The sequence below is a fragment of the Hemicordylus capensis genome, chromosome 2 (assembly GCF_027244095.1).
Source record: "Hemicordylus capensis ecotype Gifberg chromosome 2, rHemCap1.1.pri, whole genome shotgun sequence".
In the NCBI taxonomy this organism is placed as follows: Eukaryota; Metazoa; Chordata; class Lepidosauria; order Squamata; family Cordylidae; genus Hemicordylus; species Hemicordylus capensis.
The window spans coordinates 28,914,125-28,938,495 of NC_069658.1; the positions used below are offsets into that span (position 1 = coordinate 28,914,125).

General features: G+C 42.6%; 2 protein-coding genes and 1 non-coding gene across 4 annotated transcripts in view; 2 read left to right on the forward strand and 1 right to left on the reverse strand.

Moving 5' to 3' along the window:
• The window catches only part of TTC33 (tetratricopeptide repeat domain 33), a 69,571-nt gene extending 63,779 nt beyond the window's left edge, over positions 1 to 5,792 (reverse strand). Inside the window, exons 1-2 of one of the 2 annotated variants that reach the window (XM_053299175.1) lie at positions 5,661 to 5,792; positions 415 to 644 (exon numbers count right to left, since the gene is read on the reverse strand). In XM_053299175.1, coding sequence (XP_053155150.1) covers positions 415 to 635 — 221 coding nt within the window. In that variant the 5' untranslated portion in view covers positions 636 to 644; positions 5,661 to 5,792. Of the gene's footprint in view, positions 1 to 414; positions 645 to 4,198; positions 4,666 to 5,660 lie in introns of those variants that run through there. The other variant, XM_053299174.1, reaches the window with a different exon arrangement.
• Positions 5,793 to 16,165: 10,373 nt separating this feature from the next.
• On the forward strand, positions 16,166 to 24,371 carry RPL37 (ribosomal protein L37). Its single transcript, XM_053292892.1, has 4 exons — positions 16,166 to 16,321; positions 22,017 to 22,152; positions 22,402 to 22,486; positions 23,683 to 24,371. Exons 1-4 carry the CDS (start codon positions 16,319 to 16,321, stop codon positions 23,750 to 23,752), a joined length of 294 nt encoding a protein of 97 aa, XP_053148867.1. The 5' UTR covers positions 16,166 to 16,318; the 3' UTR covers positions 23,753 to 24,371.
• On the forward strand, positions 23,507 to 23,594 carry LOC128348438 (small nucleolar RNA SNORD72). Its single transcript, XR_008318157.1, has one exon. It is a non-coding gene; the product is annotated as a small nucleolar RNA SNORD72 (small nucleolar RNA).

The window sequence follows — 24,371 nt, forward strand, 5'->3', positions numbered from 1 at the left end:
GACCAGCTCTCCTGTCTGGGGGAAGGAGTGTGGGAGCCCACATGGTATCCTAATTCTTAACAATGATTAGATGATCGGAAAGAGTTACACCTGCACTGAGCCTGACATTTTCTAAACCAATGTGTATCTAGTATTCTTCAGAAGTTTGTGCTTCTAATTAGAAGCACAGAGTTGGACTAGTGTAGAGTGTTGGACTAGGACCAGGGAGACCCAAGTTCAAATCTCCGTTGAGCCATGAAACTCACTGGGTTATTTGGGCCAGTCGCTTTTCCTCTAAGCCTAACCTACCTCACAGGGTTGTTGTGAGGATAAAACATAACCATGTACACTGCTTTAGGCTCCTTGGAGGAAGAGCAGGTTGTACACACACACGAAAAAAGAACAAGCCATCATGAGAAATTAAAACCGCCATACCTTCCATTTTCAGCCAAAATTGCACCTTCATCCTTCAGACATTTACTTTTGGCCAAGCAGTCTTCCGGGAGAAGGCCCTTTTTCCTTTTAGCCTCATGAAGCCCATCCGCCTCCTCGTTGTCAACAGGACCCTGCTCATCAGCTGCCTGGGCTTCAAACTGCTGGGATGTCGCCTTCGACACCTTCTCACCAATCTTCCTTTTCCACCCAAAGGAAGCCATTTCAGAAAACTGAAAAGAGCGTATTGTCAAACATTTACACCCTTTTGTTTTTAAATGGAATGTAACAGATTACAACTGAAATTCGGGGACAAGGCAACCTGCTTAAAGACTCATTTTTTAAAACAAGTTCTGGCCAAGATCTATGTCTTCTAAATTCACACGCAAAAACAAAGCTACCTACCTTTTTGGAGTGAATGCCAAAATATATACCGAGGTGATTATTAACAGAAGTAGTATTTATAGAAATATTTGTAGGCCACCTTTCAGTCAAGGTCTGAGTTGGTGAATCTTTCACCTCCCTGCTTATGCCATGATTTCACCAGGGGACTCAGACAACCAGAAATCCAGTGGCTGAACCCAGCCTTTCCTCCTACTGCTTCCTGAACATTCAAGTATCTGCGGAAGACTGGACTCTTAACTGTATAGCGGGAATTTACAATCAATTACCTCTCCACACAATACCAATATCATGAATAAGTGGCTATTGCATGCCCCAATATGTCTGAATTAATGTAAAATCACGTATATAAACAATCAGAGGTGCACCTAGGTAATTTTGGAGCCTGGACTTAGAGGCCTTTGGAGGCGCCTCCACAGCTGGAGTCCCCGCCCCCATGCAACTTAAGCATCATCACACATATACACAACATGATACACACTGGTTGTTGTTTTTTTAACGTGGGTTCTTGAGGGCACAAACAGCAACTGAACTCACAAGAATGTAAGAATATAAAACAGGTATATTTATGCAAATATGCATTAACAGAAACATTTCAACATGCAACTTAACATATTCCATCCCATCCCTCATATTTCTTTCCCCACTCCCCCCTCGGTCTCTAAATCCCCTGCTAACTAAGCAAAGAGGCATCTTTTAAAAATGGTGATTCTCTTTATTTAGCAGGGGGAGAGTATCTGGCCCTATCCACCCCCAGCACAGTACCACCAGTGACTGTTACTGGTGTCTATCTTATGTTTCTTTTTAGATTGTGAGCCCTTTGGGGACAGGGAGCCATCTTATGTATTTATTATTTCTCTATGTAAACCACCCTGAGCCATTTTTGGAAGAGCGGTATAGAAATCGAATGAATGAATAAATGAATGAATGAATAATAATAATAAAGCACCCAGTACAGGTCACAATCACACTCGGCTGCCTGGCACAGTGCCAGCCAGTGGCAACTACACCACCCAGTACAGACTAAAGAGGATTTGGGGGGCCCCAGGGAGTATAGAGGCCCTGGACTTCAACCCCAAAGCCCAGGGGTATTGGTGCCACGGTAGACAGTGAATAATGATAATTTAGGAATATGAAAACCAGGTTGTACAGAGAAGCTAGTTGCTTCCTGAGGAATTCTTTTGGCATATTCAAAACATATTAAATGACATTACTGGGATTTTTACTAGGATGTGCAATGGAAGAAATTCCTCTTTTGGCCAAGCATAAATCACAGCTAATATTATTTGAAATATTTACCTATCTACTGTGGCAAGACCCAAGTTCTCTGTAACCCCAAAATTCAGAAAGGCAGTTTGTGGTGGGAATTTGGGCATCATGGGGGCAGAAAAAAAGCAAAAGCCAGGTAACAGAACTGGGCAACTCAAGAAAGAGAACCAAGGCCCTCTCATCCACAGATCGGGTCTGGATATCAGTCATGCAAGGGAAGGGAGCTTGAATATCTGCACATCTCAGTTCTGATGCAGGAACTGAGCTGCCCACCTGAAGGATCCAGGAGCAAGATCCCAGATACAATGGGCTGGAAGGATCTAAAGAAAAGGCAGGCAAAATAGGGGGCACCAGTAACCTTCCTTCAACTCACAGCGAGAAGAACCAAGAACTGTAGAGCAATTGTAGATAAAGTGGATAGAGAGAAATTCTTCTCCCTCTCCCATAACACTAGAACCAGGGGTCATCCCATGAAATTGATTGCCAGGAAATTAGGACCAGCAAACGGAAGTACTTTTTCACACAACACATATTGAGTAGCCGTTGGCTGTAATAAACTACTACTACTACTACACAACACATAATCCACTTGTGGAATTCTCTGCCATAAGATGTGGTGACAGCCAACAACCTGGATGGCTTTAAGAAGGGTTTGGATAACTTCCTGGAGGAGAGGTCTATCATCGGCTACTAGTTGGAGGGCTGTGGGCCACCTCCAGCCTCAAAGGCAGGATGCCTCTGAGTACCAGACCAGTTGCAGGGGAGTAAGCAGGAGAGAGGGCATGCCCTCAACGCCTGCCTGTAGCTTCCAGTGGCATCTGGTGGGCCACTGTGCGGAACAGGATGCTGGACTAGATGGGCCTTGGGCCTGATCCAGCAAGGCTGTTCTTAATTGCAGACATTAATAATCCAGCAGTAATCAAACTTTTGTACATCGAATCTTTAAATAAAAATTTTTTTAAAATCATCCGTAGCATCCAGATTGTTAGTCATGACTAAATACCACTGAAATCAATGACAAGTTAGTCATGACTAACGTATTTCCCTTTAATTGCAACAGAAAATCCAACGGTCATGACTAATTCAATCTGGAGGTTACTTAATGTCTTTCATATGAAGGACCAAATAACAGTGAATTTCATATACAAGGCAGCTCTCTCTGTCACACGTTCCAACAGCTACTCTAGGAATAAGAATGTAAGAACATCCCTGCTGGGTCCAACCAAAAGTCTATCTAGTCCAGCATCCTGTTTCCAACAACTGCCAGATGCATCTGGGAAGCCCAACAGTAAGGCATAAAGACAACAGCCCTTCCTTGCTGTTTGTGCCAACAGGGCATTTGGTGCTTCTAAACATGGAGGTTCCATTTACCCATCATGGCTAATAACTGTTTGTCTTCCTACTGCCACCTGCCCCCAATTGGTTCTCTGTGGCATACTGCCACTAAACAGAGGTTCTCTTTAGCTCTCTAGTTGGTCAGGTGGATGGTGAGCTGAAGCCATTTGCTGCAAAAACAGAAACTGGCCAGTTCTAGCCTTCTTGCCAGATGGGTGTGTCTGCTGTATTTTAGGAAAGGTTCCCTAACTCAGCAGTAAAGCACATGCTTTTAATGCTCAAAAACACAAGTTCAAGCACTGGCTTCCCCAAGTAGCAAAGCTGCAAAAAGACTAAGAGAAAAGGAACATACTAATTGCTAGAACATAACGCAGAAGGTTCCAGGTTCAATCTCTGGCATCCAAGGAAAGGAAGGATTCCCCTCCCAATCCCTCAGAGTGTTCCCTCTAAGGCGTGCGCATGTGCGTGCACTCACAAGGTTTTTTTAATGTCCACACAGTTAATTTTCAATCCTGCTCAGGTTGAATCAGGAAGGCTTCACTCTGAATGCAGGTGTGCACACACTGCCTTGATGTTGCCACCCAGAACAAAACACATTCGGCACGCAGATGAAAAAAATGAGAGAGAACCCTGAACCCTGGCACACTGCTGCCAGTCAGTGTAGACAGTACTAAGCTAAACAGAGCAATGGTCCAACTCAGCAAGAGGCAGCTTCTTATGCAGCTACCAGTGAGAGGTAAGGGTGGTTCAAAGGGCCAGATGCTAAAGTTGGGTCCCTTACCTGCCACCCAGTAGGAACCAAGTTAACAACTTGTAGGGGATGTCCGTTGGGGAGAGAGAGGCTTGAAGGGAAGGCCCTTTTCTTCTGAAGGCAGGGGGAGAAAGGGGCAGGTCTTGGAAGGACAGTTTCTTCTTCTGCTAGGGTTGCCAACATCCCACGCCCAAATAAGGGACCCGAGTGGGGGATAATGTGGGAGTAAATGGAAGCCTGAGTGCTCTATGCGTTTTGACCACTTCCACCTTAAACTATGGTACAACTTCCTCGGCTTGCTGACATAACCATGGTTAGACAAACTGGGTGTGATGCCATCTTGTTTTCTAGAAAGAAAAGCATTGTTACAACTACAACTACAAATTTATATACTGCTTTTCAACAAAAGTTCCCAAAGCAGTTGACATAGAGAAATAAAAACAAAAACATGAGATAAACACCAGCAACAGCCACTGGAGGGATGCTGTGCTGGGGTTGGAAAGGGCCAGTTGTTCTCCCCCTGCTCAATAAAGCAGGGCTGCTCAGCACAAGACCCAGGGGCCAAATCCAGTGACTATGTTGCCGGTAGGCACCCAGGTATCCTGCAGCAACATAGGAGCTGGAAACTGCCTTTATAGTGCCATCCTGTGCATGCTTTCTCAGAAATATGCTCCATGGTGCGGCCAGTGAGGCTTACTCCCATGTAAGCATGCCTAGCATTGCAGCCTGGAAGTAACAACAATCTAGGAAGAAGACTTGGCATTTGTTTGGGGCTGTCATGCACTCCAGGTGTCCCACTGATTGAGCAGGGACAGAACCGATTCTCTGGCCACTACCTTTGGTTGAATCTATAGGTCCACTGACAGGGGGAATAGATCCATAAGTAACTAATATTTTTTAAAATAATAATAATAATGTAATAATATGCTAAAAATGGACCTTGGCCTCTGCACACCAAGTTGTGGATGGTTGCGGCCCACCAGGGCATTTGAGTTGTGCAATAAAGAAAATCGCCACTTTAAAAAATCACCACTTTGCTCAGTTAGCAGGGATTGTTAGCCAGTAAAAATAGGTTTCACACATGAACACTATCTAGCTGCATGATTCTCATGATCCTGATACCTGGATAATGCTAAGTTAGCCAGTCATTGATGACAGCTAATGTTAATGTTTGTGTTAATGTCCCCAGTATGGGGCTGTTGGCAACCCTAACCCTGCAGCCCACCAGAACCGCAGAGCAATCTGGTAGGGAGAGAGGAAAGGAAAGGAGTTGGAGCTCATGAATTATTCCATTAGTGAAAATAAGTGGTTTGGCCTGAGCCATAGGTTCTTCCCTTAAGCTGAAAATAACTTATAAGGGACAAACAGCACCCCATAATTTGGGGCTGAAATAAGGGACTGCTGGTAACCCGATCTTCTGCTAACCAAAGCATGGGGTTGGGGTGGAAGGGGAGAGGCAGGGCCCAGCTGAGGAGGGGGCGAGGTGTGTTACCTGGAAACCCCCCTCTCCACCTCTGTCTGTACTGTCGGGTCTCTTCTGGATTAAGCCCAGCCTCCCCCGGAAGCAGCAACGCCGGAAACAGTGGCGCTCCGCTTGCCTGGGAAAACTACGCGCGAACCCATCGCCGTCCTTATGGTGTCACTATAGAGTTATACAGGCCTAGAGCGGCATCCTTCGTGACTTCTGATGTTTACAGGAAGGCGGTGTGTGTGTCTCTCTAGCCTTATCTAGCTGGACGACAAGAAAGTTGCTCCTAGTAACGCACTCATGGAGAAACTACAATTCCCAGGATAGCCGAGAGCCGCTCAAACCGGGCTTTCTCTTAGCCGCTCCCAAGAGCATGCTGGGGGTTGTAGACTTCAGGCACATGGCCGTACTTGCCGCTGCCTTCTAAGAGAAGTGGACTCATGACATGATGACTGAAGGAACGGTCAAGGCAGGAAGTGATACGATGTCCACGCGGCAGGTTGAGTGCAGCTGCTTGGAGTTTCTGGGTGGTAGAAAATAGCCCAAACGTGCTCCCAAGACCCATTTCAACTGCTTGAAATTACGCGCTCTGCGGCCATTATAACAGAGTGGGCAAGTTGAGACTGCCCAGCTCTTGCTAGACTACAACTCTCATCATCCTCAGCCGCAATAAATTGCCGTTGGGATGATGGGACTTGTAGTCCAACAGGAGCTCGGGATCCTCAGTTTGGCCACCCATTAGAAAGCCATCCATACTACTGGTTTAATATAATTAACTGGATAAAGCCTTCGATCCACACCTCCCTCGATGAGTTAGTGGGATGCGCTTTTGCAACAGGTTGTCAGGCGCAGATATTCTAAGATTTACTTGGCTGAGCTCCAGGACACAGGGAGAAGTCTAGGTTGTGCAGAAAACGGTGCAGAAGAAAATATTCTAATTCTCTCTCATTTCTGAAGCCCCTAGGGTGAAGTCCCTCTGCTACCCAGCTCTTAAAAGATTGTGCACCCTCACTGCAAAAAATACCATGGATGCTACATTATATGTGTATGTAGTTGCTTGTAAGCATCTACATGCTTTTGTAGGAATCACTGCATGCATTCATTTTAAAACAGCTGGGTAGGCGACTTGAACACAAGTGGAGGAGAACTCGGCTCAAATCTGACAGGACACAGCGCAGGACCCATGTGGTAGCAGTGCGAGCAGTAAAAAAATGGATTTTGGTTTGCATGCGTTGGATCTGCAGGTTCGCATACAACAGAGCTATCCCAGGTTGTGAGGAGTTTAATTTCTGCTCCTTCTGCCTTAAATCAGTCCCTGGAAACATTCTGCTGTGACACTTTTAATGGGTTCTTTGCAGACAAAATCTCCTGTATTCAGGCCAGCTTGGACTCCACTACTTTTGTGGGGTCTATGAAGAAGTTGTCCAGCAATCCCTCTTGCAGTATTAAGTTGGATCAGTTTCAGTCTGTGACTCCTAAGGATGTGGACAAGCTGCTTGGAGCGGTGCAGCCTACCACTTATTCTCTGGATCATTGCCCGACTTGGCTGCTTCTATCTAGCGGGGAGATTGTTAGAGGTGGCCTGGTTAATATCATAAATGCATTGTGCTGAGGGAGGGTAGGGTGCCTCCTTGTCTGAAGGAGGCAATGGCCGCTTCTTAAGAAGCCTTTCCTGGACCCCTTAGCGATGGATAGTGATAGGCCAGGCTCCAATCTCCCTTGCTTGGGCAATGTGATTGAGAGGGTGGTGGCCGACCAGCTCCAGGCGGTTTTGGAGGAAACTAATTACCTAGACCCATTTCAAACTGACTTTGGAGCTGGCTATGGGGTTGAGACAGCCTTGGTTGGCCTGATGGATGACAATTCCTTGGGGAATCGACAGAGGGAGTGTGATTCTGCTGGTTCTTTTAGATTATTATTTACATTTTATATCCCGCTCTTTCTCCAAGGAGCCCAGAGCGGTGTACTACATACTTAAGTTTCTCCTCACGACAACCCTGTGAAGTAGGTTAGGCTGAGAGCAAAGTGACTGGCCGAGGGTCACCCAGCTAGCATCATGGCTGAATGGGGATTTGAACTCAGGTCTCCCCGGTCCTAGTCCAGCACTCTAACCACTGTACCATCTCTCTGCAGCATTTTAGTTCTCTCTGCGGCATTTGATACCATCAACCATGGTATCCTTCTGGATCGCCTGGGGAAGTTGGGGATAGGGGGCACTGCTTTGCAGTGGTTCTGCTCCTATCTCTCGGGTAGATTCCAGATGGTGGAGCTTGGTGACAGTTGCTCCTCAAAACAGGAGCTGTTATATGGAGTCTCTCAGGGCTCCATTCTGTCACCAATGCTTTTCAATATCTATATGAAACCGCTGGATGAGGTCATCAGGAGTCTTGGTGCTGGGTGTTTTCAGTATGCTGATACCCAAATCTACTTCTCCTTTTCATCTTCAGCATCAGGAAATGGCATTCATTCCCTAAATGCCTGCCTACAGGTAGTAATGGGCTGGATGAGGGATAACAAATTGAAACTGAATCCAAGCAAGATGGAGGTGTTCATTGTAGGGGCTCAGAATCTGAGGGAAGAGTTAGAGCTTCCTGTGCTGGATGGGGTTGCACTCCCCCGGAAGGAGCAGGTACACAGCTTGGGAGTACTCCTGGACCCAGGCCTCACCCTGGTATCTCAAGTGGAGGCTATGGCCAGGACTGTTTTCTATCAGCGTCAGCTGATTCGAAAGCTACGTCCATTCCTTGAAGAGGATGGCCTCAAAACAGTGGTGCATCAGCTGGTAACATCCAGGCTTGACTATTGCAATGTTCTCTACGTGGGGCTGCCTTTGTACGTAGTTCAGAAACTTCCGTTAGTTCAAAATGTGGCAGCCAGATTGGTCTCTGGGGCAACCTGGAGAAACCATATAATGCATGTTTTGAAACAGCTGCACTGGCTGCTGATATGTTTCCAGGCAAAATACAAAGTGCTGGTTATTACCTTTAAAGCCCTGAACAGCTTAGGTCCGAGTTATCTTAGAGATCGCCTTCTTCTGTATGATCCCCACCACACATTAAGGTCATTTCAGGAGGTCCGTCTTCAGTTACCACCAACACATCTGGTGGTAACTCAGAGGCGGGCCTTCTCTGTAGCAGCTCCTGGGCTGTGGAATGCACTCCTGGCAGAAATCTTTAATCTGAATTCATTATTGGCCTTCAGGAGAGCTTAAGACCTATCTGTTTGGCCTAGACTTCTGGTTGGACTGCTAATGAGGCTGCACACTTCTCGACAGGGGAGACCAAGGAGGAGTTATTTTGGGGGGTTTTGAGCCTTCATAACGCCCCCACCACCACCACCCTGGATTAAAGGGTTTGGATCAAGATTGACCACTGCATCCCCCCGGAGCCTGCTCCTTATCTCAAGGCTGCGCTGGAAAGTACAGCTTTGATTTAAGTCGAGCAGTGGGGGCTGGGATTCATCAAGCTACACTCCTTCATCGGAAATCCAATGGACAGAAGCCGGTCTGGCATCCAATTTCTTTCGGTTTGGATTATAATTAATGGTTAAAGTTCAAGAAACTCACCTCTCAGCGTGATTAGTGATAAATTGCTGGAATTCTACCTGCTTTTGCTGTAAAGATTGGTCAGATGTCAAGCCGATGCTGTGAAGATGTCGTACGTCTGCTAACTATAAATTAAGGATGGATATTCAATCTGTGTATTAAATGCTGGAATTTAAAAATTGAACTGATGGCTAAAAGTTTCAAAACTTAAAAAAGCAAAGCAGTGGGAATTTTTTTTTTTTTTTAGTACCTCCTGAGAGAGTTTAACTTAAGGAACAAGTGATTTGCTGTTTGCTGTTGAAAATATCTATTATGAAGTGCACCAATTAGAGGAAGAAGGCGGAGTATTGAACCGTGGGGGAAATTAAACTGGCGGTGATAAGACAGAAGAGTTGCGGTCTGGAGCTGAGTTTATCTGGAAAATAAAAATAATTGCAGGCCTCTACTTTCTTGGACAACAAGGAGGCTGAATCTTGCTGTAAAAGCGGTGTTGCTGGAGGAGTTGTAAATAATGCAAAAGGCAAAGCAGCAGAGCCAAACACAGACCCAAACACAAACTAGGAGACTTTCTGTTCCAAACCCAGGCCTGGGTGAAGGGAAAATGTCTTCAGAGTTAAATGAAACACTAGTTGCTATGAAACAGTTACTAGAAGCTAATACTGGCACCCTCCAACAAGTTAGTCAGGATATACAAACACTTAATAAGAGAACATCAAATATTGAGGAGACAGTGGAAAAATTGGCGGAAGACAACAAAGAATTTAAAAGAAGGGTGGAAAGCCTGGAGCAAGATGTGGGATCACTAAGAAATGACAGGGGAAAACTATTAGATCAAATGGCTTTGTTGGAGCTGAGGCAAAAAGAGCATTTCCTGAGGTTTAGAGGAATTCCAGAAAAAATTGGTCAAGATATCAAAAAAGTGCTTAGGGAGGAACTTGCATTACTTTGGGGAATTTCAAGTGAAGAGATGGAACAGCAGATAGATGCAGCTTTTCGTCTGAATTCTGAATTTGCCACAATAAACAAATTATCTAGGGATTGCCTGGTTCAATTCACCTCCAAATCAATTACAGAGCAGATACTGCAAGCACATTTTGCCAAAGCCCTTACTATTGAAGCTCAACAGGTAAAGGTTCTGAAAGAAATACCATCCAGGATTTTAAAGAAATGTTAGGATTACAAATTTTTAACAGATGCTTTAAATGCCAATGGAATACGTTTTAGATGGGAAGTATCTGAAGGGGTCTCCTTTTTCTTCAAGGGGAAGAGGAACAGATTCACAGAGCTCCTCAAAGCGCAAGAATTTTGGCGGAAATATAAAAAAACTTAAACTTCTGAGCACCCAGTGCCTTCAACACATAATTCTAACTAGCCAAGATGGATTATAAAATAGCTCCATGGAACGTAAATGGATTAAATAACAAAACCAAAAGGGTAAAAGTTTTTCATTTTCTTAAAAACAAAGCTTGGACATTGTATGCTTACAAGAGACACATATTAGAAAACAAGACAGAAAATATTTGGTTAATAAGGCCTTGGGACAAGAATTCATTTCCTCTGATAAGAAAAAAAAGAGGGGTAGTGCTTTATGTGAAACAACAATTTGAACCCAAGTTGATTTTTAAAGATGAAGAAGGTAGGGTGCTAGCTTTGGAAATCTTAGTTTCTGGAATCAAAACGGTGATAATTGGAATTTATGCACCCAATGAAAAAAAAGTAGAATTTTATAAATATCTAGAACAGAAGATGTCTGAGTTATCGAATCCTAATTTAGTTTTACTGGGAGATTTAAATGGAGTTGTCTCTACATCCTTGGATAGAAAATCTGATACGTCTGAAAGGTATTTGCAAGGCAGGCTACCTAAAGCTTTTTTAAAATTTAGTAGAACATATGGATCTCTATGACTTGTGGAGAATCAAAAACTCAAATGCAAAGGAATATACTTATTTCTCTGAAAGATACAAATCTCATTCAAGGATAGATAGGGTCTGGACATCCAAATCTATTACGCCATGTATGAAAAGAATGGATATCTTGCCCAGAACCTTTTCAGATCATAATGCAATTTGCTTTACATGGAAGAAGAAGGGAACAGTTTCCTTTCGCTGGAGACTGAATGAACACTTGCTGAAAAAACCGGACGTTGTGGAGAAAGCCAAAAGGAAGTTAAAGGACTATTTTGAACTGAATTTAAATCAAGGAATGGATAACAAAATAGTTTGGGATGCAGGAAAAGCGGTTATGAGAGGGTTTTTTATACAACAAAATGCATACTTTAAAAAACAAAGGGGATTGAAAAAAGAGGGATTATTGATGGAGATTTCTAAAAAAGAAAGAGAACTTCTATAGGCTAAGGACAAAAAGAAGACTATTCAAGTCATTAAAGTGCTTCAGCAGCAGCTCTCTATGTTACTATTAAATGAAGTTGAACGGAACTTTAAATATGTGAAGCAAAAGTCATTTGAATTTGCAAACAAACCAGGCAAGTTGTTGGCTTGGAAAATTAGAAGTGAGAAAAAGAATAAGTATATATCCAAGATATTAACAAAAAATGGGCTTTCCTATGACGAAAGGGAAATAAAAAGGGAATTCTTTAGATACTATTCTGAATTATATAAATGAAACAAAGCAGAAGATATAAAAATCAACAAATTTCTCAAGACACAAAATATTCCAAAACTTTCTAAGGATCATATAGAAATTATGAATGCACCAATATCAATAATGGAAATAACAGAAGTAATAAATCAAAGCAAAGCAAATAAGGCGCCAGGGCCCGATGGGTTACCAGCTTCGTACTACAAATCTTTTAAAGATCAAATATTACAGCCTTTACAATGGACGATGAATGATATTTTGCAAAGAGGAATTATGCCGGAGTCTTGGAAGTATGCCAATATTGCAGTAATTGCAAAACCGGATCAAGATTTAACGCAAGTCAAGAACTACAGGCCAATCTCACTCTTAAATAATGATTATAAACTTTTTGCTGCCATTTTGGCAAGGAGAATGAAGGTTGTATTAAGGTTTTTTATTCATGAAGATCAAGCAGCCTTTTTCCAAAACGGCAATTAAGAGATAATGTGAGAACAGTTTTGAATGTATTGGAGTATTACGAAAAACACAATGATAAACAGATAGCTATGATCTTTCTGGATGCAGAGAAAGCATTTGATAATGTCTCCTGGCAGTTTACGTGGAGGATACTGGATGTAATGGGAGTTGGTAATAATTTTTTAGAGCTATTAAGACAATATATTCGGAGCAATACGCTAAAATTATTATAAATGGGGAACTATCAGATAATTGTAAAATACAAAAAGGAACTAGACAAGGCTGTCCACTTTCCCCATTACTTTTTATAATAGTACTGGAAGTGCTTTGTAGAAATATTAGAGAAGATGATCAAATACAAGGCCTGAAAGTTGGGAAACAGGAGTATAAACTTAGAGCCTTTGCGGATGATGTAGTGTTTTTTCTAGAAAATCCATTAGAGAAGATCGGAAGACTTTTGGAAAAAATACAACAATTTAGCCAACTGGCCGGGTTTTATATAAATAAGACTAAAACGAAGGTGTTGACAAAAAATATGGACCAGAAATCTAATGATAGATTTTTTGAGATAAGTGAACTGAAAGTGGAGAAAAAAATTAAATACTTGGGCGTCTGGTTGACAAACAAAAACTCTTTGTTGTTTTAAAATAATTATATCAAAATATGGAATACAGTAAAAACTGACTTGCAAAGATGGACTAGAATGAACTTATCTTTAATGGGAAGAATTTCAGTTGTGAAAATGAATGTTTTACCTAAAATGCTGCGTTTTTTTTCAGACTATTCCTATAATTAACACCTTAACTTGCTTCAAGCAATGGCAAAAGGACATAACCAAATTTGTCTGGCAAGGGAAAAGACCAAGAATTAAATTTAAAAATTTAACCGATGCTAAAGAAAGAGGTGGTCTTACCCTGCCAGATTTAAGGTTGTATTTTGATGCTGTTTGTTTGACGTGGTTAAAAGAATGGATAACATTAAGAAATCCCAGAATACTTGATCTGGAAGGATTCGATAGAAGGTTTGGATGGCATTCATATCTGTGGTATGATAAAAGTAAAGTGCATAAAGATTTTCTTAATCACTATGTAAGAAGGAGCCTAATGAGAGTGTGGGTAAAATATAAAAAATGGTTGGAATCTAAAACTCCATTATGGCTACCCGTGATTGAAGCTTTAGCACGTAAAGAGATAAATATGCAACCTGAATGGGGTACCTATAGGGATTTGTTATGTTTCCAAGAAAAGGGCTGTAAATTAAAAAACCTAATTGAAGTACAAAATTTGGTTAGTAACTGGTTTCAGTACCATCAGTTAAATGAAATCTATAAGAAGGATCTTAAAGTTGGATTTGAGGATCAAATGTCGAGGTTTGAGAAGGAGCTGTGTGAAAATGACGAAAAATTAGTTTCTAAGATGTATAAGCTTTTGCTTTTGGAGGAGACAAGAGATGAAGTGGTTAAAACGACTATGATAAAATGGGCTCAAGATGTGGGTCATAATATAGATATGGCAGCTTGGGGAAAATTTTAGAAAATGGATTTAAAGTTCACTGCATGTTATACTTTAAAAGAAAATTATTATAAGATGATGTACAGGTGGTATTTGACACCCAAAAAATTAGCATTAATGTATAAAAATGTTTCAAACAAATGTTGGAAATGTGGACATTGTGAAGGAACATTTTTTCATATGTGGTGGTCTTGCGGGAAGGCAAAGGCCTTTTGGGATATGATATATAATGAGTTGAAGAAAATTTTTAAAATTACATTTCCTAAGAGGCCAGAATCCTTCCTGTTGGGAATAACGCAAGGAGAGTTTTTAAGAAGAAACTTAACATTTTTTATGTATGCAACCACGGCGGCCAGAATAGTATATGCACAGAAATGGAAGGACAAGGAAATGCCCTCAAAAGAAGACTGGTTGATAAAAATTTTGGAATATGCTGAGATGGCAAAACTTACAGTACTGATAAGGAATGGAAACTTGGAATGTTTTAAAGAAGATTGGAAACCATTCTTACTATACTTAAAGAACTATTTTTCTAATATCAATTTTTCAGCTGGGTTTGAAATTTAGTAATAATAGCAGGTTGGATAGAGTAAAATCTAGTTTGCAATGTGTAGGATATATGTTTTGAATTACTATAGCAATGGTTGACTTGTATAGTTAATGAATCGTGCAGATTGGTGAGTGGGAAGTCAATATTTACTTAATTAGATGTAACGGGTTTGTTAAGATATTGTAAAAACCAATAAAAAATTTAAAAAGCAAAAAAAGACCTGTCTGTTTGGCCTGGCCTTCCGGAGCTTTTAAACTGTTTTTAAACTGTAAAGGTTTGGCCTGGTTTTCCAGGGTTTTAAAAACTGTTCTAATTGTTTTAATGATTTTATGTTGTTTTTACAGTTTTCAATTTTAACAGTTAATTGATTTTATTTTTGTTTTAATGTTTTAATGAGCCATTTTTGGAAGGGCGGTATAGAAATCAATCAATCATTAAAACAACCTGAGCACAGACTCCTCAAAGACAGAGTACAGATGGGAAGTGTACTATTGTAGATGCATTGGACAGCTTGTGTAAATAGGGCTCAGAGCAAGGAGGAACATAAGCCTGGTCCTAAACATCAGCCAAAAAAGGAGTTAATACAGGGACCTTGTTTCCCCTCCTCCCAACCCAAATGGACACTGTCCCCATTACTAGTTGATTAGGCACTGCAAGAGCTGCAGTGAAGCATGCTCCATCCTTTGGCCAAAGGTCACTGGGAAGTTGTACACTCTTGCATCCCAGGAAGGACTAGAGGACAAGGGGAAGGTCAGCCTAGCATCTGTCAGTGGAGGAGTCACTACAAGAAACTTGTTTCCCCTCTCTCTATCAGAAAGAGTTCTGCTCCAGTTAACATTTGCCCCCAGGACTGCAGCGGCAAGGGGAAGGATTCACCGGGGCAGCCCTTCCATGAGGCAGGGTGAGGCGGCTGCTGACTGTGTCAAATGGAGAGCTGGTCTTGTGGTAGCAAGCATGTCTTGTCCCTTTAGCTAAGCAGGGTCTGACCTGCTTGCATATGAATGGGAGACTTGATGTGTGAGCACTGTGAGATATTCCCCTTAGGGGATATTGCCTTTCTGGGAAGCGCATCTAGGTTCCAGGTTCCCTCCCTGGCATCTCCAAGACAGGGCTGAGATAGACTCCTCCCAGCTGCAACCTTGTAGAAGCCGCTCCCAGTCTGGGTAGACAATAGGACCAACAGCTCCTTTCCAATTCCCTTTAATATGACTTGTGTGACCCTCCAGGAAGGTTCTCCAACCCACAGTTTGAGAGCTCCTGCAATCAGGTCGTATTTAAACTGGCATTTGTGCCATGGGTAAAGGAGTTCAGACCACACCCACTCACCACCAGGCAATTAGAGGAAAATACCCCCTAGGAGTCTGGACAAGGATGTGTGCATTCACATCCTAATTGTGTGCGGTGGGCCCTGCACTCAAAGTATTGTGGGACCGACTCTTTTTTGTACATGCATTGAACGCAACGTGTGAAAAGGGCTTTATTCTAAAGTGGCCTTTTGAGCTGCTTCTGCCACTCCTATTCACATTTCCAAACTGAAATGCTGGTGTGTGACAGACGAACGCGGGGTGCAGCACACTCCTATGCATATCTGCTCAGAGGAATATCCCAGTTTAGCTCCCAGGTAAACGTGCATAGATCTTGCAGCCTGCCTTAATTCCATTTCGTCTTTCTTCCAGTACGGGAAGTAAAAGGCTGAGATGCCAGAAGGGCGGCAAAGAAAAAGCCAAGCGAAAGTCCAGCAAATTTCCCTCAAGCTCTATGACGGAAATTCTCTCTCTTCCTGCTGAGCCCCGCACAGTCTAGAACTTTGCTTCGAACTGTAGCGTCAATCGCCAGCGCCACCACCTGGTCCTTCCCAGCCTAACTCCCTGCGTTACACCTTTTTACATCCGGCTACGCTCCTCTCATCGTTAGGTGGCCGGAAAGCTTCAATCGTTGCACCCACGTTGGCGGAAGCGCGGCAAGCTCATAGCGGAAATTGGGGGCGGAGCAAGCTCTCTTTCGTCTTGCGGCTGAAGGAAGATGGTGAGTGTGGGGTAGAGGGTGGTTGGGAATCTGGTTCCATCTGTCGCCATCCGAAACTCCTCGACTTGGGGAGCCTGAGGAAAAAGCTCCCTGGAGTTGACTAAGGCGGCAGAGCCGTATATTTCCCCCGTCTGCCTCAGGGGCGATGGGCCCGCTCGCCACCCCGAGGTTGAGTGCTGCTCCCAAGTCTAGGCCCGCGGAGCGCCAGCCAGCGAGCTTTTTGCTTGGGCTGTGCAAAAGAGCAGATCCTGTGGGGCCCGCCAATGTCTTGTTAGGCCTGCAGTCACGGAAGAGGCACTCTGGCTGGGCGGCAGTCTTATTCGGATTAAGAGCAGCTCAGTGTCCCAAAGGAATCCTTTTGTCCTAAGATGCGTTCTTGATATTTGGGCTCTCCATTTGCTCTGTGTGCCGCTGCTTGTTGTTTCACAACAGTCTCAAATGCGATTTGGTAGTGCAGCCAGACTGAGAAAGGTAGACGAGCAATGCACAGATAAGCAGTGCACAGATGCTTGCCTTCCTGACTTCTCTAATTCGTCCCATGAGTAAGTTTCAGGTCGTTTCTAGCACAATTTCAATGTTAGCTGTAGAATTTGTATTTTTCAGTGGCTAGATTGTGTATGGAAGAGGGTGTCTTTGCAAAACCAACTCAGTGTGTGACAAATTCTGTGGGGGGCGGGAAGCAAACTTATTTAAAATACTTCTATCTTGCCCAACCAGTGCAGTACTGCTCAGGGTGGCTAACAACAAAATGGTAAAATAAATAACTCATCAGATAGAATAAAATAAACCAATTAAAACTGGCCCAATTGCAAACTTAAAATACCCAGGAGATTGTACTCAAAACATCTAAAAGCCTTTCTTAAAAAGCATCTTAAGATCTCAACCAAAGGGCCACAACTGAGAAGGCCCTGTCTCTTCCCACCAACAAATCACACCCAGTGGTGGGGCTGTGAGAAGGGTCCAGAATGATGAGTGAAGGGTCCTGGCAGATTCACATGGGCAAATGCAGTCCGACAGATATCAATCCCAGATTGTGTAGGGTTTTAAAGGTCAAAACCAGCACTTTGGCTCTAGCACAGAAGCAGCCTGGCAACCAGTGAAGCTCCTGTAGGATGCATGTAGTGCTCCAGAAATGCCTAATGCTCTATTAGGGAAAGGACTGAAAATAAAACTGCTTATTTTGTAATGCTGTTGTTGCAGTCTGTGGTGTGACCTCCATCTTTTTTTTTTTTAAGGGGATATTGCAGAAGTAGAAGAGGGCAACCAAAATGATCCAAAGTTTGAAAAATTCCCTGTGAATAATTATTAAAACATCTGGGGCTTTTTATGTTAGAAAAGAGAGGGCTAGGTAGGGAGATATAAGATAAGTAAAGTTGTGCCCTTGAGTCAGTGTCAACTCCTGGCAATCACACAGCCCTGTGGTTTTCTTTGGTAGAATACAGGAGGGGTTTACCATTGCCTCCTCCTGTGCATTGTGAGATGGTGCCTTACAGCACCTTCCTATATCACTGCTGCCTGATACAGGTGTTGCCTATATTCTGGGAAACATACCAGCAGGGATTCGAATCAGCAACCTCTTGTTCCCTAGGCAGGTCATTTCCCTGCTGTGCCTTTAGGTGGCTTAGCAGGATATAATAGAGGTTTATAAAGTTCTGCATGTGTAGAAAAGGTGGAGGTCACCTTAAGTGGCACAGCGGGAAAATGCTTGACTAGCAAACACAAGGTTGCCGGTTCAAATCCCCAATAGTATGTTTCCCAGACTATGGGAAACACCTATATTGAGAAGCAGCGATATAGGGAGATGCTGAAAGTCACCATCTCACACTGTGCAAGAGGAGGCAATGGTAAACCCTTCCTGTATTCTACCAAAAGAAAACCACAGGGCTCTGTGAGCGCCAGGAGTGGAAATCGACTTGAGGCACACTTTATTTTTAGAGAAGGTGGAAGTACAAATTGGCATCTTCAAAGAAATGGATTGGCAGAAGATTCAGGCCAGACAAGGAAAATTAGTTCTTAGTCAACACATGATTGATTTATGGAATTTGTTGCCATTGGATATGGTGATGGATTTAAAAGATTGGGCACATTGATGACCCACGAGTCTGTCATTGGCTATTAGTTATGCAGGTGTGTGGGTCCATGTTTAGAGGCAATATGTGTCTGAATACTAATTACTGGAGGAGCAACAGTAGGCGCGGGCTGTTGCCTTCATGTCCTGGGCTTCTCAGAGGTATCTGAGAGCTGGTCTTGTAGTATGGTAGCTAAGCAGGGTCCACCCTAGTTGCACATGAATGGGAGACTAGATGCACATTGGAACGAAAAACCCCAACTTCAAGTATATGCTGATGGGATCTGAGCTGTCGGTGACTGATCAGGAGAGGGATCTTGGTGTCGTGGTGGACAGCTTGTTGAAAGTGTCGGCAGCTGTGAAAAAGGCAAATTCCATGCTAGGGATCATTAGGAAGGGGATTGAAAATAAAAATGCTAACATTATAATGCCCTTATACAAAACTGTGGTGCGACCACACTTGGAGTACTGCATACAATTCTGGTCACCACATCTTAAAAAGGACGTTGTAGAATTGGAAAAGGTGCAGAAGAGTGCAACCAAGATGATCAGGGGCCTAGAGCACCTTTCTTATGAGGCAAGACTACAACACCTGGGGCTTTTTAGTTTAAAAAAAGATGACTGTGGGGAGACATGATAGAGGTCTATAAAATCATGCATGGTGTGGAGAAAGTGGATAGAGAGAAATTCCTCTCCCATAACACTAGAACCAGGGGTCATCCCATGAAATTGATTGCCGGGAAATCTAGAACCAACACACGGAAGTACTTTTTACACAATGCATAATCCACTTGTGGAATTCTCTGCCAGAAGATGTGATGATAGCCAACAACCTGGATGGCTTTAAGAAGGGTTTGGATAATTTCATGGAGGAGAGTTCTATCAATGGCTACTAGTTGGAGGGCTGTGGGCCACCTCCAGCCTCAAAGGCAGGATGCATCTGAGTACCAGTTGCAGGGGAGTAACAGCAGGAGAGAGGGCATGCCCTCAATTCCTGCCTGTGGCTTCCGGCAGCATCTGGTGGGCCACTGTGCGAAACAGGATGCTGGACTAGATGGGCCTTGGGCCTGATCCAGCAGGGCTGTTCTTATGCTCTTAAGTGTGAGCACTGGAAGATATTCCCCTCAGGGGATGGAGCCGCTCTGGGAAGAGCAGAAAGTTCCAAGTTCCCTCCCTGGCTTCTCCAAGATAGGGCTGAGATTGCCAGATTGGCTTTTTAAAAGCCAGATTTTGGGTTATGGCCATTTGACCCACGAGTATACCCCTCAGATTCTGGCAACCAATTTAATAATTCCTGCCTACAAACTTGAAGAAGCCGCTGCCAATCTGTGAAGACACTACTGAGCTAGATAGACCAATAGTGTGACACAGTATATGGCAGCTTCCTATGTCCCTAGGTGGGCACTGGGGATTGGAATGATGGGCTTTTGTTCTGATCCAGTAGATTCTTTCTGTGCATGTAGCCCTTTATTTACTGAAAATGCTTTGATAAAGCTTATCTGAGAATAATAGTAAATTACCTTGTGGTGGTGTGTGTTATAAAATTGTTTTAAAGAGTATAGATCTAGAAGGGGTTATTTACAAGCTGTGGTGAGGTGCATAGAGTAACTTGAGGTGAAATATTTAAGGCTATCTTAATGAATCCTATGAGCCACCTAATGGTGCAGTGGGGAAATGACTTGACAAGCAAGCCAGAGGTTGCCAGTTTGAATCCCTGCTGGTATGTTTCCCAGACTATGGGAAACACCTATATCGGGCAACAACGATATAGGAAGATGCTGAAAGGCATCATCTCACACTGCACGGGAGGTGGCAATGGTAAACCCTTCCTGTAATCTACCAAAGACAACCACTGGGCTCTGTGGTTGACAGGAGTTGACACTGACTTGACAGCACACTTTACCTTTACTGAATCATATGAATTCTGTTGAGAACAAGTGTGGTGTAGTGGTTAGAGTGTTGGTTTAGCACTAGGGAGCCCTGAGTTCAAAGCCCCATTTCAGCCATGAAACTCACTGCTTGCCTCTGGGCCAGTCACTGATCTCTCAGCCTATCCCACCTTACAGGCTGGTTGTGATGATAACCCACATCATCATTCTGGGCTCCTTGGAGGGAGCAGAAAATAAATATGCATGTATGGAAATATAAAGGAATGTGGAAGATGTTTTACAGCCTGAGCCTCTTCATCTTTGCTCAGAATTGATCCCTGCCAATCCCCATGTAACTTATTCTCAAGTGACTGTGCAATTATACCTTTTTCTTTATTATGAGGCTAGTGGTGGAAAAGAGTAGGAAGAATAAAATGAGTGAATACCTGTAAATATGTGTTAAAGTTATTGTAGCCTCCGTCATTCAGTGGAAATTGAAGACATATGGCTTCATCTTAGAAATCCCTCACCAGTGAAATTTTTGGTTAGGCACATGTACAAGTGGTATGCTAGAGATAACATATGTAGTGCATATTTGGTCTTCAAAGACTGCCACTATTTACCATTGCTTTAGTCCTTGCAACGGACCTGTAAGGTAAACCAGGATTGTCTTCATTTTGCAGAGTGTGGAGTAAGGCTGAGTGATAATGGCTTGTCTAAGATTACTAGCCTAAGGTTTGCAGTAGGGGTGGAAACGTAAATGGAAATTTTACAGTTCATACTTCGATCACAGTGGCTAAGCTAGCTTTCTAGGCTATAAGTGTATGACATGTTTCTTGTATAGTATTTTACAGATACTTGTTGCGTACAGATTGTTTGTCAATGTGTGTAGGTTGAAGAACCTTCTAAACTTGTAACCCATTTCCATCTGCTGCTATCCAAAGCCCTTGGTCTGGGGGCATGTAAGAGAAAAAACAGCCCAGAGCTGATGTGGGCAAGAGAATAATATATTTTCTCCCCCACTACCCCTGGCCATACTATTTGCCTCAGGCAATACAGCTGATTGCCTGTTGGAGTCCATTGTCCAGGTCCACAGAGCCCTTGGGTAATGTCGTTCCCTCTCAGACTGCTCACAATAAGAGACCTGTTGGGTTCCATAGGCTTGGGTTGTGTGCAAGAGTGTCACGGTGCTTGAGAGTGTGGGGAGGGAATCTTACGCTGGGTGGGAGGAAGAAAATTACATGTTTTCTTAGTCATAAAAGGCCCTTTGTCCTAGTCAAAGTAACTTTCATTGAAAGCAGTACAGTTTACTTCTAAGCAAACTCATTTGGGATTTCTTTTAGACCTGTGCATTGGACGTTCCAATTCTGATGGATTTGTAGCAACCTCTTGGTGCTTCAGGGGTGGGGAAGTGTCCCCGCATCCCCGCGAAGCTCTCTCCATGCAGTACCTTTGGTTTCTGACACTGGGGTGGGGAAGGTGCTTTTCACAGGAAGCAGGGGTGACTGATGCTTGCCAGGAGGGAGCACTGGGAGGATGGGTGAGGGCATGTGGGAACTGTAGTTTTCCATGGGGAGAGTACTAGGAGGAACTACAGTTCCCAGCATTCTGTTTGCATTCTCCTGGTGGTCTCTCTGCAAATACATTGAAATCAGAACGTCGGATATACAGACCTGGTAGCTTTATGAATTAATAATACAAAGCAGCATAAACTATAGCAATTGCAGCATGTGTAAACTAACTTCAAAATATCTTTCAGACGAAAGGAACATCCTCCTTTGGCAAGCGCCGCAATAAGACGCACACTCTGTGTCGTCGGTGCGGGTCCAAGGCCTACCACCTCCAGAAGTCCACCTGTGGGAAATGTGGATATCCTGCTAAACGCAAGAGAAAGTGTAAGTGCAAAATTCTTCCCAAATGCAAGAGGAACTTTCATTTTTTTCTAACTTGGCATATCACAACTATTTTTTACATATGTTGTATTTCTGTGCAACTGGTTCTGTGATAGCTTGCTTCTCTAGAAGTACAAATTCTGGGGCTTTAATAGCAAATATTTTGTATTGGTTTAGAAAGTTGTGTGTGTTTTATGTAGTCGGTTTAATAACTATGGGTTGTAAGATGGAAGCTTGCTTTTTATTTTCTAGATAACTGGAGTGCTAAGGCCAAAAGGCGCAATACTACTGGAACTGGGCGTATGAGGCATCTGAAAAAGGTCTACCGTAGATTCAGGTAGGTTGTGGAAAATGAGTGTCATCTGGAGTTCAATCTAGCTGTTAAAGATAAAGCTAGTTCTAATACAATTTGGGCAATTCAAATAGTTTTAAATTGGGAAGTGTGGTGATAACCCTAAAGGTTGCTATATTTCTAGCCAAATAATATATAGATAAAGCTTGCGGGTTTCTTACCCAGCACTGTATATGAAAATGCTGCAACTGAGACAATTTTATATTGGTTTTTGTTCATTTCATACATTCCCAGTCCAATTATGCTGAAGTTGTCAATATGCCAATGGTGGTGATATAGTCGATTTACTATACTTGTGGTATCTTTGGGCTGATTAAAATAGATTTAACTGATACAGCATTCCGCACATTGCTTATTTATTATTTATTTGTTTGTTTGTTCAACTTTTAGACTGCCCTTACAAAATAGCTCAGGGCGGTTCACAAACATCACCTTTAAAACAATTTAAGAGCACTGGAAGGCCAGGCCAAACAGGTAGGGCTTTAGGGCTCTCCTAAATTCCAATAAAGAATTCAAATTACGGATGTCTGCAGGGAGTGCATTCCACAGTCCAGTTTGCTTATGTAACTGTATGCGTTGTTGTGCTTTTTGGTCCATTGCCACACAGACCCTATGAGGAAGAGATGATGATAAATACACCATGATTCCTTTCAGAGTATTTACTTTGCTATATGCTGTTTTATTTTGGAAGCTTGTTTGCAAAAGTCATGCAAGTTCTTAAAAGATAGACCCCCAAAATGGAAATTGCCTTATCTGTACTGCTCTACAAACCATTTGTTCTGCTCTAACTTGTGATAATAGCTGGTGCTAAAGTGGTGTTTGAAATTTTTTGCTGTAGTTTATTGTCTTAACAATGGAGTGAAATACTCCTCTCCTTGATGTTTTTTTTTTAAAGCAAAAGATAAGTATGATTTAAATTGTTTTTTTAAAATAAGGATTACCATAAAACATTCAGTATGTTGGACAGAGTTGTAATTAATACAATTTGGCTAAAGAGATTTCAGCAGCTTGTCTATGATGTTCCTCTTTTTTTAAAAAAAATGTCTGAACATCTGAGTTCATAAGTGATTTCATCTTGTAACTGAGATAAGCTGACTAAAATGAATAATATACTACTAACGAAAATGCTCATTGTAGAACATCCACAGTAGTCCTGACTCCTCTATGTATTATATACACAGGAATGGATTCCGTGAAGGAACAGCTCCAAAGCCCAAGAGAGCTGCTGTTGCAGCATCCAGCTCATCTTAAGGACTCAAATAAAATTGTCTGATCCATGGAAAAGAAGTTGTCATCTTTATATAGTCTTCAATGTATGCTCTCTGACATTATTGATGTGTATCCAAGTTTGAGTATTCACATTTTTCCAGGATGAAACCATGATTTGAAATTTTATGGGGGAAATCTGTAAATGTTCCTTTCCAAATAGCAAACACACTTGAACAACAAAACAAAAAATTTAAACCACAAACAAAAATGCAGCTTCTGTGTTGACCTTTGTTTAGTTGGATATTCCTCATTTAATGTAATCAGAATTAAAGTGAAATTGCTCAAGGAGCTAGCGAAACATAAGACTGAAACAGCTATTCATTCTTAGTGTTGTATATTCACATATACAGTATGGTTATTTAGGCTTTAATCTTCAACCTGCTTAGTCCAGAGCAATCACAGTGAATTACCACACAGTGTCATTGTTCCAAGAATGTTGTGAAGTAATTGCAACAAGTAAGCAGTTGTAATGTTATCTGATAAGGAGGATTATGGCTTTACTTTATTAATGACCAATAGCAAATTATACAAAGTTCAAATGGCACAGAAAAATGCATCTTTTTTTGAACCAAATATTTACTAAAGGTCATGTCATCCTCGA

Excerpts from the sequence above, each read along its gene's own strand:
- RPL37 (XM_053292892.1), top strand. Across the intron at positions 22,153-22,401 it reads TGCTAAACGCAAGAGAAAGT|ATAACTGGAGTGCTAAGGCC; the intron begins GTAAGTGCAAAA and ends TTTATTTTCTAG. Across the intron at positions 22,487-23,682 it reads AAGGTCTACCGTAGATTCAG|GAATGGATTCCGTGAAGGAA; the intron begins GTAGGTTGTGGA and ends TTATATACACAG.